The following is a 21,393-nucleotide window of genomic DNA, read 5'->3' on the forward strand; positions in this document are numbered from 1 at the left end:
TAAAAGATGTTTCATGCCAAATAAATAAATACCAGACATTTCACGCTTTAAAATTGCTCACACCTGTGGAATGGAGACAAACTACAGTACAACCAATTATTCATAGGCAGCGCTTTAAAAGCCTTTATGGGTTACCAATTAAGAGTTACACAGCAGGTCTGGCACTAGAATTATTGCTCTCACTAGGACGTTCACGGCAATATCTCACATGGTGTGTGTGGTGCGATCATTGTTTACATACTGTATGTGTGTGAGACCTACATGTGCATTTGCACGTGAGCACATGGGAACAGAGGTGCTTTAAATCTTTCTTTCAATTTTATTTATTTTATATACATTTATTTTTTTAACACTGTGTATTTTTTTTTATTATTTGACTTTAATTACTGGCTGATCAACCCCCTCTCAGAATTATTCACCTCCTCCAACATTATTGGCTGATGTGAACCAGACCTGACCAGACCTAAAGCCTGCATGGGATATTTTATCTCATGGACCCCAACGACGGACCTTATTTTATCTTTCGCTGACATTTACTAAGGGGGGCCTATTTTGCTTCTGATCAACTTCCTGTCTGTAGAGAACCAAAAGCAACATTTCAATGCAGCCCCTCTCCCCCGATATCATGAACTATGCACACTTCTAGTGTGGTGTAAATAGTCCCAAAGCTTAAAAAAAAAGGTGAAAACTAGGTAAAGGTCCAGGAGACCAGAAATTCATCCAAAATTCAAATCCAGGAAATTGGGGTCAAATTTCATTCCAACCCCATTCTCATCCATTTTTACAAGAAGGTGAGAAGGTGACACTTCTCCAAAATGTTTCGGCCCCGTAAGTGGGGAAATATTCTGCCCCATAAGGGGTTAATCTAGGTTTCCACACTATATATGTGTGTATCATCATCTGCTGGAGATAAAAGATGTCACAGTGACTATGGAGGAAGAGGACGGACATGACGGGGGTTATTACTGGGTGTAAATAGAAAATAAGATCTTATTACCTCCTCTGCTGCCTCTTCCAACAACGTCTTCTCTCTACTTCCTCCCCACTCAATTCTCACCCGGAACTTCCTATTTATACATGGCATCACTTCCTGTCTGTACCTGACAGCACTTCCTGTCTGTACCTGACAACACTTCCTGTCTTCTATAGAGCCTTACTGTCTGGGTAGAAGTGAGATCACCACCTTGTGGCGCTCAGAGGATCTGCAGCTCATAGAAACATCTCGTAGTGTGAACACTGAACACAGTCTTGTTCTGTGTATACACTGTATATATTTAAAGAAGCCTACTAGAGATGAGATAAAGGCTCACCGCTACCATGGGTTTGAGCTAATTCCTGCAGGTTTTGAGATTCTTGATCAGGGCAGATTTTTGCAGAGATTGGCTGTGGGCAATTTTTTAAAACCCATAATGCCTTGCAGGCCTTCCACTATGGTCAGCAACCACAGAATGGCCAATAAGAGGTCTTTTTCCATGAGCCAGCACCCTCATTATAAAAGGGGGAGCACAGGTTCAGTGTTATTCATGGTGTGCCCCAAGGTTCAGTGTTGTTAATGGTGTACCCCAAGGTTCATTGTTATTAGTTATATGCTCCAAGGTTCAGTGCTACTAGTGGTGTACCCCAAGGTTTATTATTATTATTAGTGATGCTTCCCAACGTTCATTGTTATTAGTGGTGTACTCCAGGCTTCAGTGTTATTGGTCATGTAACCCAAGGTTCAGTGTTATTAGCAGTGTACCCCAAGGTTCAGTGTTATTAGCGGTGTACCCCAAGGATCAGTTATTAGTGGTGTACCCTTAGGATCAGTGTTATTAGTGGTATACCCCAAGGATCAGTGTTTTTAGTGGTGTACCCCAAGGTTCAGTGTTATTAGTGGTGCGCCCCAAGGTTCAGTGTTATTAGTGATGTACCTCAAGGTTCAGTGTAATTGATCATGTAACCCAAAGATCAGTGTTATTAGTGATGTACCCCAAGATTCAGTGTTATTATTAGTGTAAAGAGTACTCCCCTTTTGTCACCACTCTCTGGATTTGCCCCTGGAGCCAGTTCTCAATCCAGGTACTCACCCTATCGTCCATGCCGACAATAAGCCAGTCCCGGTGAAGTCCAGTCAGTCCCGGTGATTTATTTATGTTAAGTTTTTCAAGTTTAGTTCTAAGTCTATCTTCTGTTAACCATGGGGTGCTTCCTGAGGTGTATTATTTATTTTAACATTACAAGCTGGGTTGTCGTGAAAACTGAAGAGAAGAATTTAATTAGCACTTTCGCCTTTTCTCTGTCCTCTGTGGCCAGATTCCCTTCATCATCTTTTAAGGGGCCGATGTGTTCTGGTCTCGCTTTCTTACTATTTATATACTTAAATAATTTCTTGTTTTTTTTTTTACTCTCTTCCGCTATATGTCTCTCGTGTTCTATTTTAGCCGCCTTGATTTCTCCTTTACATTTCTTATTGCACTCTTTATAATGTTGGAATACTGCCAATGATCTCTCAGCCTTGTATTTTTTAAGGCATTTTCTTTAGTTTTAATATGCACTTTTACGTTGGGGTTTAGCCACCCAGGGTTTATTTTTGCTCTTTTAAACTTATTCTCTTTTGGGATGCACTGGCCAATCCCTTTGTTTAGTATGTTCTTGAAGCACTCCCATTTTTCCTCCGTGTTCTTTGTTCCCAGGGTTCTATCCTATTTTATATTGTCTAGCGAAGAGCACAGTTTAGGGAAGTTAGCTCTTTTGAAATTCAGTGTCCTTGTATTACCCTTGTGTTTCCTTTTACTATGATTAATACTGAAACTAATTGACCTATGGTCACTGTTTCCTAAGTTGCCCTGTATTTTTATATCCTTGATCAGGTCAGTATTGTTGGTAATCAGTAGGTCTAGTACTGCATTGTTTCTTGTTGGTGCGTTCACCATCTGACCCATGAAATTGTCCTGCAAAACACTTAGGAACTGCCGAGCCCTAGACAAATGCGTGATTCCTTCTGCCCAGTCTATATCTGGATAATTAAAGTCCTCCATTATAATGACATTTCCCATCCTTGCTGCCATTCCAACCTGTGATAGGAGGTCTGCCTCCCCCTCCTCCCTCTGGTTTGGGCTCCCTATAGAATACGCCCAAAATTACTTTCCCCATAGTGCCTTCCCTTTGAAGTTCTACCCATAGGGATTCTACCTCCTCCTTAGCTCCATTTGTGATATCGTCCCTCATATTTACCTGCACACTGTTCTAACTATATAGACATACCCCTCCCACTTTTCTACCTTCTCTATCCCTGTGATATAGGGAATACCCCTGAATGGTCGCCAGCTAGTCATGAGAGCTGTCAAACCAAGTCTCTGAAATTCCCTCAAAATCTAAATCCTCCTCATATATTAGCAGCTTTAGCTCTCCCATCTTGTTGGCCAGGCTTCTAGAATTGGCATACAAACCTCGTAATTTTGTCCGGTTGCGTACTGTATCTTCGTTCAATGTTTTAAGGCTGCACTTGCGATTTGTCCCCCTACCCACCATGGGTTTAGGAACTGTGAGTAACAAAAGAGAAAACAGGCGCCTCTGAGTTAAGACTGCGATTTAATATGGCAAACAAGTAATAAAAACTTACATCAAGGTAAGTATAAGCAGACAAGATGGGTCCTTCCGGTGTCCATGTGGAGGCTGGGGCTTGGAGTCATCACTGTGGGTCTGTAATCCTCTCCTCTCTTCCTCTTCCTGTCCAGCAGGAAGTGGAGGGTGTCACAGCAGTGAGATGGAGGCTTGGACAGCAGGGTGAAACCGCAGTGAGATGGAGGCTTGGGTCGCACGGTGGCCGTGATGCTTGTCCACAGGATCTTCCGGCGTAATGACTGACGCGTTTCCAAGCATGCGCACTGTGGGGGGAAAACAGCGCGCGGTCCTTTTTCAAAGTCGGATGTAAAAGGGAAAGAGAAGGACCAATTTATGTGTTCCGGGACAATGCCCTCTGGTGGTAAAGTTATAAAATTACTATCAAAGTAAACATGACTCTACGTTATAGCTGTATGAGGAACAATGCCCTCTGGTGGTGAAGTTATTAAATTACTATCAAAGTAAACATGACTCGACGTTATGGCTGTATGAGGAACAAGGGTCCCTCTTGAGGTCAAACCAGTAAGAAATAAAAATAAACAATAATATACATGTGATACGATGCATGAAGAGAATAATGCCATAGACAATGAGAGGAAAATTAGAGAAAAAAAAAAGGAACTGTGAGTAGCCTACCGCTAATGCCCCCATTTCTGCCCGCTGAACCTTGCTCCCCGCTGGCTAACTCTACATCTGTACCCTCCCCCCCATCACCTAGTTTAAAATCCCCTCTAACTTGTTGGCCATCCTCTCTCCCAGTACGGCTGCACCCTCCCCATTTAGGTGCAAACTGTCCTTATTAAAGAGCCGGTAGCCGACTTAGAAGTCGGCCCAGTTCTCCAGGAACCCGAAACCCTCCTTACTACACCAGTTCCTCAACCACTTTACTTCCCTAATCTCCCGCTGCCTCTCTGGCGTGGCTCGAGGTACATGGAAGTATTTCTGTAAGTACTAGCTTGGAGGTAATACACCTTAATTTAGCTCCTAAGTCCCTGAAATCGTTTTTTAGGACTCTCCATCTCCCTCTGATTTTGTCATTGGTACCCACGTGTACCATGACAGCTGGGTCTTCCCCAGCCCCACCCAATAATCTGTCCACCAGATCCGTGATGTGCCGAACCCGAGCGCCCGGTAAACAACAGACCGTTCGGCACCTACGGTCTTTTTGACAGATTGCCCTCTCTGTCCTTCTAATGATTGAGTCCCCTACCACCAGAACCTGTCTTTCCTGACCCTTAGCCTTGTTCCCACCCTCACTGGAGAAGTTCAACCCCTGGCAGCTAGGGGCGTCGCTCTGCTCCAGCAATGCTGGTCCCTGACTGGTTTCCCCAACATCACGCAACAGGGTATATTTAGTGGGATTCTCCACCCCAGGACCGGCCTCCTTGCCTCGTTCCCTTCTAGCCATCCTGTCACCCAGCTACTCTGCTCTGCTGCCTTGTCTCTCCACCCGCCTCTGTGCTGGCCCCTGCCGGCAGCTGACGGGTACGCTCCCAGCTCTCTTTCAGTATGGAGATTCTTCTTAGCGTTGCCAGTTGCTTCCCTAGATTCAGGACTTGAGCTTTCAGGAAAGCAACAGGCTTACATTTTGTGCAGCTGTATTCGCCCTCGATCGCATGATCGAGGAACGTATACATGCCACAAGATGTACACCGAGTCATATCTCCCCACCCGCCGGGCATTGTACCCACTAATCTAATCTAATGGGGATTAGGAAATTTAACTCTGTCCTGTGTAGCTGTTTTCTAGTTTCCTGACTCTAATTTCTTACACTCAGGTACTTTACAACACTCAGGTATTCACACTCAGGTACTTTACAACACTCAGGTGCTCACACTCGGGTACTCAGGTACTCCCACTCAGGTACACAGGTACTCACACTCGGGTACTCACACACTCACACTCAGGTACTCATACTCAGGCACTCACACTCAGGGTACTCGGGTACTCACACTCGGGTACTCACACTTGGGTAGTCAGTTACTCACACTCAGGCGCTCAGGTACTCACACACAGGCGCTCAGGTACTCCCACTAGGTACGCACACTCTTAGGTATTGGGATGAAATCCTTGGACCCAATGACAGACCTTATGCTGATGCAGTGGGTCCTGGGTTCCTCCTGGTGCACGACAATGCCCCCCCCCCTCAGGTGGCCGAGAGTATGCAGCTAGTTCTTGGAGGATGAAGGAATTGATACCACTGACTGGCCTCCACACTCGCCTGACCTAAATCCAATAAAACACCTCTGCACATTATGTTTTGGTCCATCTGACACGGCCAGGTGGCACCTCAGTCTGTTTGGGAGCTCAGTGATGCCCTGGACCAGATCTGGGAGGAAATACCCCAGGACACCATCCATCGTCTCATTAGGAGCATGCCCTGACATTGTCAGGCATGCATACAAGCACGTGGGGGGCCATACAACTACTGAGGACCATTTTGAGTTTCTGCAATGAAATTTCAGAAAAATGGACTAGCCTTCTGCATCATTTTTTCACTTTGATTTTCGGGGTGTCTTTGAATTCAGCCCTCTGTAGGGTGATAATTTTCATTTCAATCAAACAATGTGGCATCCTTTCCTTCCTAACATATTACCCAGCCCATATCAGTATAGATCCTAACACATTACCCAGTCCATACCAGTATAGACCCTAACACAATACCCAGTCCATATCAGTATAGATCCTAACACATTACCCAGTCCATACCAGTATAGATCCTAACACATTGCCCAGTCCATACCAGTATAGATATCCAGCATATTTTTCCCCATTGAGATATGATGCGGTTTTAAAGTGTTCCTTTCATTTTTTTGAGCAGTGTATATAACATATCCATACATTATAAAAATAACAGGAGCAACAACAACATCATAGGGTTATGACTCACGAATGGGACGACTCAAAACAAACAAGTCTTATTCATAATAGTGTGTTACGTCCCATTCAAAGTTTAACCCATTGGGTATCCTAGTCTGGAGCTTGAAGAGCCAAAAGACCTCTCTTTTACAGAGGAGGCGAAAAACATCCCCTACCATCTGTGGTGTTTTTACTTTTTCTATGACCTGAACCTGAAACAGGGACAGATCTCCATTATGCATAGAATTAAAATGACGAGCAACATTAGTAGATTTATTATTCTTTATATCCCATAAATGTTCCCTGAATCTGTCCCTGAGTCTATGAACAGCCCTTCCCAGTTATTGTTTGGAGCAAGCAACATGCAGGGAGTGGCGTGGCGGTGATCAGGGACATTGAATGGTGACAGCATGTAAAAAAAAATAATAATTTCAGTTTACAATATTTTTTTATTTTTATCACATTTATTTTCTTTTTTTACAATTATTTTTTACAGGTTTTAACTGTGATTAGAGCAATTCAGTGTTACCGTAGTAACACTGTCTTACTCTAGGGAGGTAATCGTGATTGGAGTGATAAGCAACCATTTTTCCTGAATGAAAACTATTTAGTATTTACAAACCCGATTCCAAAAAAGTTGGAACACGTTACTAATTGTGAATAAAAACAGAAAGCAATGATGTGGAAATTTCAAATTTCAATATTTTATTCAGAATACAACATAGATGACATATCAAATGTTTAAACTGAGAAAATGTATCATTTTAAGGGAAAAATAAGTTGATATTAAATTTCATGGCATCAACACATCTCAAAAAAGTTGGGACAAGGCCATGTTTACCACTGTGTGGCCTCCCCTCTTCTTTTTATAACAGTCTGCAAATGTCTGGGGACTGAGGAGACAAGTTGCTCAAGTTTAGGAATAGGAATGTTGTCCCATTCTTGTCTAATACAGGCTTCTAGTTGCTCAACTGTCTTAGGTCCTCTTTGTCGCATCTTCCTCTTTATGATGCGCCAAATGTTTTCTATGGGTGAAAGATCTGGACTGCAGGCTGGCCATTTCAGCACCCGGATCCTTCTTCTACGCAGTCATGATGTTCTAAATGATGCAGTATGTGGTCTGGCATTGTCATGTTGGAAAACGCAAGGTCTTCCCTGAAAGAGACGACGTCTGGATAGGAGCATATGTTGTTCTAGAACTTGGATATACCTTTCAGCATTGATGGTGCCTTTCCAGATGTGTAAGCTGCCCATGCCACACGCACTCATGCAACCCCATACCATCAGAGATGCAGGCTTCTGAACTGAGCGCTGATAACAACTTGGGTTGTCCTTGTCCTCTTTAGTCCGGATGACATGGCGTCCCAGTTTTCCAAAAAGAACTTCAAATTTTGATTCGTCTGACCACAGAACAGTTTTCCACTTTGCCACAGTCCATTTTAAATGAGCCTTGGCCCAGAGAAAACGCCTGCGCTTCTGGATCATGTTTAGATATGGCTTCTTTTTTGGTCTATAGAGTTTTAGATGGCAACGGCGAATGGCACGGTGGATTGTGTTCACCGACAATGTTTTCTGGAAGAATTTGTGAGCCCATGTTGTGATTTCCATTACAGTAGCATTCCTGTATGTGATGCAGTGCCGTCTAAGGGCCTGAAGATCACCGCCATCCAGTATGGTTTTCCAACCTTGACCCTTACGCACAGAGATTGTTCCAGATTCTCTGAATCTTTGGATGATATTATGTACTGTAGATGATGATAACTCCAAACTCTTTCAAATTTTTCTCTGAGAAACTCCTTTCTGATATTGCTCCACTATTTTTCGCCGCAGCATTGGGGGAATTGGTGATCCTCTGCACATCTTGACTTCTGAGAGACACTGCCACTCTGAGAGGCTCTTTTATACCCAATCATGTTGGCAATTGACCTAATAAGTTGCAAATTTGTCCTCCAGCTGTTCCTTATATGTACATTTAACTTTTCCGGCCTCTTATTGCTACCTGTCCCAACTTTTTTGGAATGTGTAGCTCTCATGAAATCCAAAATGAGCCAATATTTGGCATGACATTTCAAAATGTCTCACTTTCAACATTTGATATGTTATCTATATTATATTGTGAATATAATATAAGTTTATGAGATTTGTAAAATTAGTTCATTCCTTTTTTACTCACAATTTGTACAGTGTCCCAACTTTTTTGGATTTGGGTTTGTACTATTGTGATTAGCTTTGATTGGCCACAGCTAATTACATGGTACAGATGGGCTGTGATTAGTCATGTCTGTACCATGTAATCACTGTGACCAATCACAGCAAGCAACACAATTGTACACAATGAATGGCAGTGATAGAAGCCATCTATTGTGTACAATTGTCGTGATCTGCTGTGATTAGTCACAGCAATCACATAGTACCTGGCAGTGTCATGGTATGGGCTTCTTCCTCAATATACATACTGGACCAATATTTTTGATATCAAGAGTGGCCCTACACACACAAAAAAAGCATTGGGTGCTTCTCAAATTCCATACCTTACCTTTATCACAGCATGCAACCTGGTTGGCCAGGTAAGGGTGACAAGGGTACAATCTCAGTCCAAACCATACCAGTTCACATGTCCCTCAATTTGGTGAATATACTTTGGAGACCCCCACTACAAAGTACATTGTTCCCATGTTGATGAACACAAGGGCCTCTGTGGCAAGCATCGCCACTTACAGAGTATTCTGTCAGGAATGATTGTCCAACTGTATTATGTGTGTATTTTATGTGGAAACGTAACCCGTGCAGTACCTGTAGGATTTTGTATTGTGTTAGCTGCTGGCTCAGGAATGTGTATTGGAAAGCCCTGCTGTCCCTCTGTGGAGACCCCGTATAAGAATCTTTCTTTTGTTAGCTGCTGGATCCTGAATGTGCATTGGAAACCCCTGCTGTCCCTCTGTGGAGACCCCGTATAAGTATCATGTTTAAAATGAAAGTCCTGTGAAGAAAAGAGTTAGTTGACCTTCAAGCCATGTGCCGTCTGGTTCTTGGAGGTTTGGGGATATTATATGCTACCAGGATTATTGTATGCTCTGCATGACTACCAGTGGAGATATCGTGGATCATACTGCTACTCCGCTACAGCCTCTACCCCACAATCCTGGCCCGGTGGTTGTTGGGGGCTGCGGGTGCAGGACCTACTGGTATCTGGGGGCCTTGTAGATTCCAGCCCACTATGTAAATGTGTAAGGGGTGCATAGTACCCTAATCTTTTTTAAACAAAAGCAAATGTTAGACACATGATGTGTTTTGACAAAACCCAAACAAGAGTCCCACAACATTAATGCATCACCAATCAGGTTGTCCAGCAAAGTAGATCCACATCAATCCAGATGCTCTCTACACGCTGAAGAGATGATTTTCTTCCATCTTCCATCCAGCAGCGGTAGTGTTTCTAGAGGTTCTACTCCACTAAACCGCAATTTAGTTTGACCATTTTTTGGACCTCCAAAACAATCAAAATTCAGACTGAAAGCTAATCCCTACACATGGCATATCACCTTCTCCTAGAAACATAATACAAAAAGGAACACTCTTGGTAGGGTGGGATTCCATTTTCTTTATTCTGTTCTGGAGGGATTGATCAGAGATAGAGATGGGCTCCAGCGTGTTCGAGTCCCACGTACCCGATCCCGCCAGGAAGCCGACACTGCACTCCGCTATCACAGGCAGTGACTATGAGGGAATTCCTGTGAGACGTGTGGCGCATAGATATGCGTATGCGCATGGTATTTCCCAAAGAACGGCTAACAGACGCGCGCATGAATTAGCGATCGCGAATGCGCACAATCCCTGTTGGCGCCAGAGGGGCTATTTAATGGGAGCTCATTCCCATATCCTTTGCTCACTGATCTTCAGCTGTGCCCTGATTGATCCTGCATGTTCTCCCTGTTACTGACTTGATCCTGGATTCTGCTTCTATCCTGTCATTTACCCTTGACCCGTCTTTGTTCCCGACTCTGGCTCTGCTCATGACTTGGTACATTGCTGCCCGCCTGTTGATGACCCTGGCTATTCCAGAGACCCTGCTTCTGCCTTTGATCCTGGCTTCCGGTACTACTTGATTGCTTGCCTGCCTGTCTGCTGCACCAGCTCTGTACAGCACTGTAAGTTCCAGCCTCCAGAGTCCTGACAAGCTGCCTATCCTGAACCATCAGTGTAAGCAGAGTACCCCTTTAGTCTGGACCAGTCCTCTGCACACTACTGCTGTTCATGCTCCTCTGGTTCCACAGCCTCCTTGGAGTCGCATTCCCTGCTGCAGGTTCTGCAATCAACACCCATAGGCACTCATGTCCCTCGGCACCCTCTGTCTCATGTTCAGTGGGAGATATGAGAGGCTGACCTCATCAATTTAGTCTCCTATCAGGTACGTAACAGTGAGACATTTTCCAATCAGCAGCTGCACAGATCGGGAAATGTCTTGGTGCATGGGATTAGCGGAGTGCAGTGTCGGCTTCCTGGTGGTGACTCATACAAGCCCAAGCCCATCTCTAATCAGAGAGCAGAGTCAACCCATGTGTATACCATGGAGTTATCAAGAAAAATATTTTCTACACTCAGGACAGAAATATGGCCTTGATGTATAACAAAGTTTGATTTCCATGTATAATGTTTTCCACACTTAGGACAGGAATATGGCTTCTCCCCTGTATGAGATCTCTGACGTGTGACAAGTTCTTATTTCAGTTGATAATATTTCCACACTAAAGACAGGATTGCAGCTTCTTCACTCAGCAAGATCTCTGATGTGTGACAAGTCCTGATTTTAGTAGATTACATTAATCACACTAAGGGCAGGAAAACAGCTTTTCTTTTGTGTGGCACACCGGATGTACAGTAACGCTGGACATTTGTCAGGGCTGGTATACGGCTTCTACAGTGTGAGATCTGTGATGTCTAACAAGGTCTGAGTTCTGTGAAAAACATTTCACGCACTCAGGACAGGAATACGGCTTCTCCCCTGTGTGAATTCTCTGATGTCTGCAAAGACTGGACTTCTCTGAAAAAAATTTCCCGCACTCAGGGCAGGAATAAGGCTTCTCACCTGTGTGAGATCTTTGATGTCTAAAAAGGTCTGCTTTCTGTTGAAAACATTTCCCGCACTCACAACAGGGATACAGCTTCTTCTCCCTGTGAGACTTCTGATGATTGTTAAGACTAGACAACTGTGAAAAACATTTCCCACACTCAGAGCAGGAATACAGCTCCTTCGGTTTGTGAGATCTTCGATGTACAACAAGGTTTGAGTTCTGTGAAAAACATTTCCCGCACTCAGGGCAGGAATGCGGTTTCTCCCCAGTATGAATCTTCTGATGTCTGTAAAGATTTGATTTCTCTGAAAAACATTTCCCGCACTCAGGGCAGGAATATGGCTTCTCGCCTGTGTGAGATCTTTGATGTGTTAGAAGGTCTGCTTTTTGAGAAAAACACTTCCCACATAATGTACAGGAGAACGGCTTCTCCCCTGTGTGAATCATCTGATGTTTGTGAAGAGCAGAAATCTCTGAAAAATATTTCCTGCACTCAGAGCAGGAATAAGGCTTCTCGCCTGTGTGGTATCTCTGATGTTTAACAAGGTCTGATTTCCGTGAAAAACATTTCCCACACTCAGGACAGGAATACGGCTTCTCCCCCGTGTGAATCCTCAGGTGTCTGCAAAGACCGGATGTGTCTGCAAAACATTTCCCGCACTCTAGGCAGGAATAAGGCTTTTCACCTGTGTGATATCTTTGATGTTTAACCAATTCTGAATTCTTTGAAAAACATTTTCCACACTCAGAACAGGAATGAACCTTCTCCCCCATGTGAGATCTCTGATGTACAGTAAGACTTAATTCAGAGCTAAAACTTTCCCCAAATTCAGGACAGGAAAATGTCTCCTCCCCCTGAATTCCGGTACGATCCCCCACAGTACGAGGTTGCTCAGAGTCAGATGCATTCAATGGTCTATCCACACTGTGAAGTCCACCATCCATAGGTGAGCTCATTGTCTTTTCTCCTGCACAATCTCTTGTGATGTCCTCATCTTCCATTTTACAACCTGGAGATAAAGTGAGACGATCCTTTGAGGGTTTCTCGATGGCGTGTCCTGGAAAATATAAAAACATAATCGTTATATACAGTATCAAAATAAAGATTCTATCTGGTAAAGGCAGATATGAGTAAGCAGATGTCATCTGTGGATGTCCAAATAAGCTGGGACCCTCCCCTCCTTCAGTTAAAGGGTCTTTGGTCCTCCTATCTGATCTCTCCTAAATGTAAGTAGCCTTGAGAGCAGGAACCCATGGGGACTGAGTGGTGTATGCTCTTCACACGACCAGGCACTGCGTTATGTGATCTCTGATAAACAAGCTCAAACTTCAGCCTTGTAGAACCTTTACCATAGAAAAAGTTACCATAGGCCTAAGCTTCGGGTAAAATGCAGCACTGGAGGGTGTTTGGAAGAGTAGTTTCTTCTGAAGAGAGGTTTCATTTTCTATATTCCATCTTCATTTTCATCCCAACAAAATTGTAAATAGAGTTTTATGGTAACCTTTAGCTATAAGTCTGCTTAAAGAAGAGGGACCAAGGCACATTCTATGTTAATATATCTGTGCTTCTGTAACTAGGAGAACAACACAATTTAATACTGCCAGATGAACCCCAGAACCTACATAAATTATACATTGTGTCTGCAGCACAGAGAAGGGGGTTTATCTGAGAGAGAAGAGGATTTAATGTGCAAGATGGGTATCAGTGACTATTATCAACCTATTATTGGCTAATATCCCACATCTCCCGCCCTACTCTGGGCCAATCAGTGTGGAGTAACAGAGCAGAGATGACAGAAGAATATATTATGATTCACCTGTGCTGATCTCTGTAGGAGTGTCCTCCCCCTTGAATGTCCCCGTTATTCCATCCTTTTCCAAAGACTGCTGATCATCCCTCACATACTTCTCTTTTACTTCCCCCTCCACTTTCATGTCCATCAGATCTTCACCCTAAACCAACAGAATGGCAGAAAACAACATCTGTAATATAGAAGTATTTATGATGTGAGATCACATAGAAAATATCATCTTGTAGAGTCCACACAACGTCTCCACATGTCAGAGTGTTCAATCCCTTTATGTTCCAGACCCTCAACTCCACCCACCTGATGATGGTGAGGGATGTTGTGACCTTCCTGTGTGGAATCCTGGGAATACAGAGGACGGGGACATCTCTCTGGTGGGTTCCCATTACTGGATCCATCTGTAGGAAACACACACACACACACACACTGAATACATTGTTTCTATGTGTTTATCAGATGATGGGGGATCTAGGTGGACCCTCCGTACTGCGCTCTCCTTTACAATAAAGTCTCCTCTTACCCGGTGATGTGAGGGGCGGCTGATTCTCCATCATGACGTCCTTGTAGAGATCCTTGTGTCCTTCTAAATACTCCCACTCCTCCATGGAGAAATAGACAGTGACATCCTGACACCTTATAGGAACCTGACACACACAATGATACAGTCACCATCCAGACACATCCCTTGTCTGTTACTGGATAATGTCCCAGAATTCCCAGCACCGCTCACCTCTCCTGTCAGCAGCTCCATCATCTTCTTGGTGACTTCTAGAATCTTCTGCATGTTGTGTCCCTCAGGTTTTAGGGAGTCACATGGAGGCACTGTGATGGTCGTATGATCTCCAGACTTTACAAGAGGGAAACTCTATATTCAAGCAAAAATAGTAATATTATGTCACATTCCTGGAATCCTCCTCACCTCTCCGGTCAGGTCTGTGTTTTATTAATAGCGATAAGAGTGATGTCATGTGACCTCCCAGAATCCTCCTCACCTCTCCGGTCAGGTCTGTGTTTTATTAATAGAGATAAAAGTGATGTCATGTGACCTCCCAGAATCCTCCTCACCTCTCCGGTCAGGTCGGTGTTTTATTAATAGAGATAAGAGTGATATCATGTGACCTCCCAGAATCCTCCTCACCTCTCCAATTAGCAGGTAGATGATCTCCACGGTGAGGTTTAGTATCCTCTCAGTCATGTGACTCCGATCCTCCTCCATCCTCATTGATTTGGTCATGGGATCTATTCAGGTTTTCTGTAGACAGAGAATTATCTGGACTGTATTGGTTGTACAATATTAGGATGAGATGTAATGGGTTAATAGATGAGCTGCCCTCCGTGGGAATTGGAACAGGTATGAGAAGCTGTTACCCTCTAGTGTCTGTATTTGTAAATACTGTAGCTGTTGCTTGGTAAATATTACAGAGATCATTTGTTATTAGTTGGTTCGTTCTGTCCCTTCTAGTGGAATCAGAAACCCCAAATTAGAGGACTATGATATTTTTTAAAAAGAGATTTCCAAAAAGAAGAAACTGAATTCTGAATTTGACCGCATTGCCTTCCTTACAGGAGCTGCTGCTGCTGTATTTCATCCAGAGGAGAGTAAGAGACTATTAGGCAAGTGTCCTTGTGTTTTAACAGTTTAACTGTAGCAGCTTCTGTATGCATCTAAACTCTGGTGACCAAAGTGTTTGTGTCCTATTGTTATTATCTCACATGCACAATACCAGATAGCGTAGTGGTCACCTTGCAGTATATTATTAAGTGAATTTAATTTATTTAAAATAGAGTTTATTTGGAGCTCCTGTTACTTTAGTTAACTGCTGTTCCTTCTGGTCTGAGATTCCCTAGCTAGCCTTAGCTCAGGGCTCAGTAAACAGCTTAGGGTAGAGCCAGATTAGGCATCTGATGGCCCATGGGCAGCTAGAGGTCCCAATGTATGGCAGATTAGAAACTGTTAGGGGTTGAGAAGCAGAGGAAATGGGCAGACACTGAGGTCCGGCATCACACCACAAACCTTTCAGTTAGTAGATGCGTCCCAAGCTGGTTGAGTGCAGTTCAGAGGATCGTTGACTCACCACTAGCCCAGTTTTTAGATTTTCAAAGCCAGAATGTAGATTGCATCTGCGATCATCTCCCAGGGGCTCTTGCAACTGGACTTTGCTGATACTTCTCTTTGCTTAATATTTATATATCCGGGTATAGCATATGTGCACTGTTCACAAGGCCTCCCATTGGGCTTGTTTTACTAATGTTACATGTGCATAGATTGGGTGACTGTGCTATTACTAACACTTATTATATACTGTAAAGTTTGCATTATTTTTATACTGGTTTGTATCTATAGACTTATCGTTATTGTTATATACTGGGTGCAGTAGATCCTCTGCTCCTTAATTTCTCAAAAAGAGAACCCCCTCTGCTCACAAATACCCTGTCCTGGGTGGAGACGCTGTCAAATTATTTATCAATTCCACTCTTCCACTTGACAAAGACTCTGGTCTGGTCCTTGATTTGCTGAGACAGTCCTAGTTTCAGACAGGTGTCCCGCAATATCTGTTTCCCGTAATGTGTCCCTGGATCAGGGCCCTGACAGTATTGCATTCAGTCTCCTTCGCTCTGCAACAAGGCTCTTCCCATCTTCCCACTCAGTGTCTCTGCAGCGAACACACTCCCTTTTTGCCCTATTGACCCACATTAGGGCAGCATACCAGCCAGCACAGACACCACCCTTGCCCCACTCACGTTGTTCCCACAGCAGGGCGCACACTGTGTGTGGGCTGTGGAAGCTGCTGGGCTTGAGATACCCCTGAATGAGAGTCCAGAGGAGCTCTACTTCTGCTGATAGGTGTTGGCTATCCCCCCGCTTCTTTTCCACACTGCCTTCTGCCTGCATGACATTGCTACCTAGGCAGGTCCAGGGAAGAGTCCTTATTACAGTACTGGAGGGGGGCACATACTGTAGTCAAAAGTTCAATTGCACTGTATCTACATTAAAATTTGGGGTTTTGTATTCATGGGATAACAGTGCGGGGGGGGGGGGGGGAGTATCAAGGGTGTTTGGGGGAAACAGTGCTGAGGGGGAATCTGGGGTAAATAGGGGCTAGCAATGCTGAGTGTGTAGGTGGTCACAGTGATTGGGGGTATCTTGGGTGGTCATAGTATTAGAGGTATCAGAGGCATAGGGAGGTCACAGTGCAGGGGGTATTAACGGAGAATGGGTAGAGGGGTCTCAGTGCAAGGGGAATTGGGGGGGGGAAGGGTAGAGGTGTTTCACTGCAGAGGGTTTTGGGGGGGAGGGGGGATGATAGAGGAGTCACATTACGGGTGGTTTTGGGAGGGAATGGGTAGAGGGATCTCAGTGCAGGGTTTATTCAGGGAATGGGTAGAGGTGTCACTGTGCAGGGGGTATCTGTGTGGGGAATGGGTAGAGGAGTCACAGTAGAAGGGAGTTTTGGTGTGGGGAATGGGTAGAGGGGTCGCAGTAGAGGGGGATATCGGTACGAGGAATGGGTAGAGGGGAGTATTGGTGTGGGGAATGGGTAGAAGGGTCGCAGTAAGGGGAGTATTGGTATGGGGAATGGGTAGAGGGGTCACAGTAGAGGGGGGTATTGGTGGGGGAATGGGTAGTAGAGGGGTCACAGTAGAGGGGGGTATTGTGGGGGGAATGGGTAGAAGGGTCACAAGAAGTATTGGTGTGGGGAATGGGTAGAGGGGTCACAGTAGAGGGAAGTATTGGTGTGGGGAATGGGTAGAGGGATCACAGTAGAGGGGAGTATCAGTGTGGGAAATGGGTAGAGGGGAGTATCGGAGTGGGGAATTGGTAAAGGGGTCACAGTAGAGGGGAGTATCGGTATGGGGAATGGGTAGTGGGGTCACAGTAGAGGGGAGTATCGGTGTGGGGAATGGGTAGAGGGGTCACAGTAGAGGGGAGTATCGGTATGTGGAATGGGTAGAGAGGTCACAGTAGAGGGGAGTATCGGTATGGGAAATAGGTAGAGGGGTCACAGTAGATGGGAGTATTGGTGTGGGGGATGGGTAGAGGGGGTCACAGTAGAGGGGAGTATTGGTGTGGGGGATGGGTAGAGGGGTCACAGTAGAGGGGAGTATCAGTATGGGGAATGGGTAGAGGGGTCACAGTAGAGGGGAGTATCGGTATGTGGAATGGGTAGAGAGGTCACAGTAGAGGGGAGTATCGGTATGGGGAATGGGTAGAGGGGTCACAGTAGAGGGGAGTATCTGTATGTGGAATGGGTAGAGAGGTCACAGTAGAGGGGAGTATCGGTATGGGGAATGGGTAGAGGGGTCACAGTAGTGGGGAGTATTGGTGTGGGGAATGGGTAAAGGGGTCACAGTGTGAGGGGTATTGAGGGAAATAAGTAGAGGGGCTGCAGTGCAGGGGATATCCAGGAGGTAGATAGGTGACAGTTGAGTCACCAATCAGAATTGATCTGATCTGTACCAAAAGTGCTGCATGGAAAAAAGCAGGGATTTCAAATCCCCATGTAGGTGGAGTGCAGCGTGCTGTGGCTGCAATAATTCACACAGTCAGGTGCAATGGAAAACTTTTGTTGAAGCAATACAGCAACAGTTTACAACAAACCTGGTGGGACAGCTACCCAACCGGGGACACTTACAGTTCCGATAACATGAAGAAGTAGATTCAAGGCAAACCAACAGCATCTATTGATAGGGGACAGAATGTGGCCTGGCCATCTCATGCCTAATCAGGAAGGTATCCAGGGAGATGCAACCCTACACTTTCCCTTCTCATCAGGCACCTTTCCCTATCGCTAGTACTGTCCCTTAAAGATGGGATACCTTTCTCTACTCTACCCACTTGCATAAATGTGCCAAGCCGAGGGGCCAGGGTCTTAAATAGACTCTGTCACACCCAAAATGACTGCCTGAGTCACATGGGCGGCCAGCATCCAATTAGATGGCTGCTGACTCAGGAAACCATAGAGGAACCCTGTCCCTGCTGCATTGCCGTTGTAGGTTGGTTGAGTGACACCTGCAGTTTAGACAGCAGACTGCACCTGTCTATACCCAGACTTCTGGACTGCCTGCAGAATACCTCAACCAGGGTTTCATGGAATCTGAAAGTTCCTCCAGAGACTGGTCTAAGATAAGTTCCCACCGACAGCATTGTTTTTTTTAGCTATCTGTAAGGGGGGTAATTCTTCTCAATGCCCTTCAAGTGTAAGGAGCATTCCTCCACGGACCGTAAGTAGCATTCCTCCACGGACCATCTAACTAACGTATCATGAGTTGTAGATCTAGTAATCTTTAGCAGGAGTTCCCTGAGACCGGAAAGTTTTACAAGGGTTCCTCTGTGTTGAAAAGGTTGAAAGGCTGGGTTAATGATATAACCACACCCATTTAAAATGAATGACCTGCCCCTAATTACAGTACATTTTTCACCTTTAATAGCTTGTTGGATGCATTCATGTCTAAAATGATCCCCGATGTCTCACCTGTCTCGATGAACCTAATAAAGTGCAGATCATTTTACATGTCGCTTCTTGGTCATTAACAGGAAGGGGAGATCAACGAACTGACATTTACTAATCTCCCTTCCCTCTACCCAGTGGCCCCGCCATACCAGTCCTGATGGGTTAGGACCAACAGTAAGGTGGGTGGATGCAAGCGATTTGGTAGCTGTAGAGTCACTGGATCACTTCCATCTGACAGCTGGTTTGTCAGATAAACACACACTTCTGGAGGGGGGGGGGCTGCAGCCACCGGGAGTGCATGTAATACCCCTTGAAGCCACTGCCAAAAATCCAGAAAAAGGGTTGAAGGTCATATAACAAAAGGTGGGACCACATCTTATAGTGCCTTCACGAGATGACAGCGTGGATTGAAGTGGAATTATTGATTCGTATTTATGCTCAAAAGGACTTACTGTGAACACTTTTTTTCTGGGAGACAGTATTAGAACATTTTACAGGGATTGAATTTGTGGCACATTTTAACCACTTCAGACCTGCACTATACCCGAAAGACTGCTACAGTGTGGCTCTGTTTGTTCAGGGAGGGCTTTGGGGCATGCCTTCAGCGTGCACTGTGATCGCTGTGTCCTTTGCACACAGCTGATCACAGATTGTGGTTAAGGGCCAATCACAGCAGCCCTTTACCATGTGATCAGCTGTGCCCAATCACAGCTGATCACATGTAAACACATTTGCTGGTTGTCAGCATTCCTTTCCTCACGCGCTGTCACAGCATGAGAGGAGATCCGGTAACCGGCAAGTATGACGGGGGACATGTACAAAGATAATCAGGGCACTGATCATTAGTGCCATGGTTATCAGTGCCAAGCCCCCCGCGGCACACTCTGTGGTAGCTGTGTCCTTCGGATGTGGCTGATCACAGATCGTGGTAAAGGGCCAGTCATAGTGGCCCTTTACCATGTGATCAGCTGTGCCCAATCACACCTGATCACATGTAAAACACATTTGCTGGTTATCAGTATTCCTTTCCTCACACGCTGTCACAGCATGAAAAGAGAGCCGGTAACCGGCAAGTAGGACAGGGACATGTACACCGGCAAGTAGGACAGGGACATGTACAAAGATAATCAGAGGCACTGATCATTAGTGCCATGGTTATCAGTGCTGCCAAATCAGTGCCACGCTCCCCACGGCACACTCTGTGGTCGCTGTGTCCTTCGGACGTGGCTGATCTCAGATGGTGTTAAAGAGCAGGTCATAGCGGCCCTTTACCATGTGATCAGCTGTGCCCAATCACACCTGATCACATGTACACACGTTTGCTGGTTATCAGCATTCCTTTCCTCACGCGCTGTCACAGCATAAAGGAAGAGCCGGTAACCGGCAAGTATGACGGGGACATGTTCAAAGATAATTAGGGCACTGATCATTTGTGCCATGGTTATCAGTGCCACGCTCCCTGCGGCACACTCTGTGGTCGCTGTGTCCTTTCGGACGTGGCTGATCACAGATCGTGATAAAGGGCCAGTCATAGTGGTCCTTTACCACGTGATCAGCTGTGCCCAATCAAAGCTGATCACATGTAAACACACTTGCCGGTAATAAGCATTCTTTTTAGAGGAGAACCGGTAACCAGCAAGTATGACGAAGACATGTACACAGATAATCAGTGCCCGGATTATCAGTGCAGCCTCATCAGTGCAGCCTATCGGTGCCCATCAGTGCCGCCTCATCAGTGCGGCTTCATCAGCGCACATCAGTGAAGGAGAAAAATTACTTATTTGCTAAATTTTATTCAAAAACTGAAAAAAGTGTTGGTTTTTCTTCAAAATTTTTGGTCTTTTTTTCGTTTTTTCACCCCCAAATACCCCCAAAAGAAAGCTCTATTACATAGCTCCCAACTCTCCCTGATTTCGAGGGACTGTCCCTGATTTGGAACAATGTCCCTCTTCATTCCTCCCTCATTTTGGTCTGATCTATATAGTTGTATATAAAATGCAGTATTTATCTTTCAAAAAGTGTTTCCCAGTTTCCCCAGACCTTTCATCCCATTTCTAAATTGCTGCATTTGTTTATTTCAAAAGCCAATATAAAAGAATAGTAGTGGTAAAAAAAGCACTTGTGGGCTTAACTAATACATTTTTTTGCATAATTCTCCTTTAAGAGGGCGTAGCAGTGGGTGTGTCCTATGCCTACATACTTTTACTAATAGGTGTCCCTCATTCCCATCTCAAAAAGTTGGGAGGTATGCTATTAGTGTAAAAAAAATGATAAAAAATGTATTTGGGTACAGTGTTGCATGACTGCGCAATTGTCATTCAAAGTGTAATAGCGCTGAAAGCTGGCCTGGGCAGGAAGGGGGTGAAAGTGCCGGTATTGAAGTGGTTAAGATCCTCCTTTATGGGACCTAATTGTGAGAACAGTGTAATTAAATATTAAATTATTGTTTACTTTATTAACACTATGAGGCCCCTTTTACACACTCTGTCCATCGGACGGAGTCCGTTTTTCTCAGCGGGGGATGGATCCACCGCTGAGCAGGAGGATGACAGCTGTGTCTCTGCGCTGTGTGCGGGGACACAGCTGTCCGGTCCCCAT

At 44.9% G+C, this 21,393-nt stretch overlaps 1 protein-coding gene across 1 annotated transcript in view; it reads right to left on the minus strand.

The window, feature by feature from the left end:
• LOC309550292 (uncharacterized protein) overlaps positions 1 to 21,393 on the minus strand; it is a 979,642-nt gene that overhangs the window by 445,499 nt on the left and 512,750 nt on the right. The window contains 1 exon segment of the mRNA XM_082250695.1: positions 11,495 to 12,592. Within this exon segment, the coding sequence (XP_082106821.1) occupies positions 11,495 to 12,592 (1,098 nt within the window).

The sequence above is a fragment of the Pelophylax lessonae genome (genome assembly GCF_965119305.1).
Source record: "Pelophylax lessonae genome assembly, chromosome: 3".
NCBI lineage: Eukaryota > Metazoa > Chordata > Amphibia > Anura > Ranidae > Pelophylax > Pelophylax lessonae.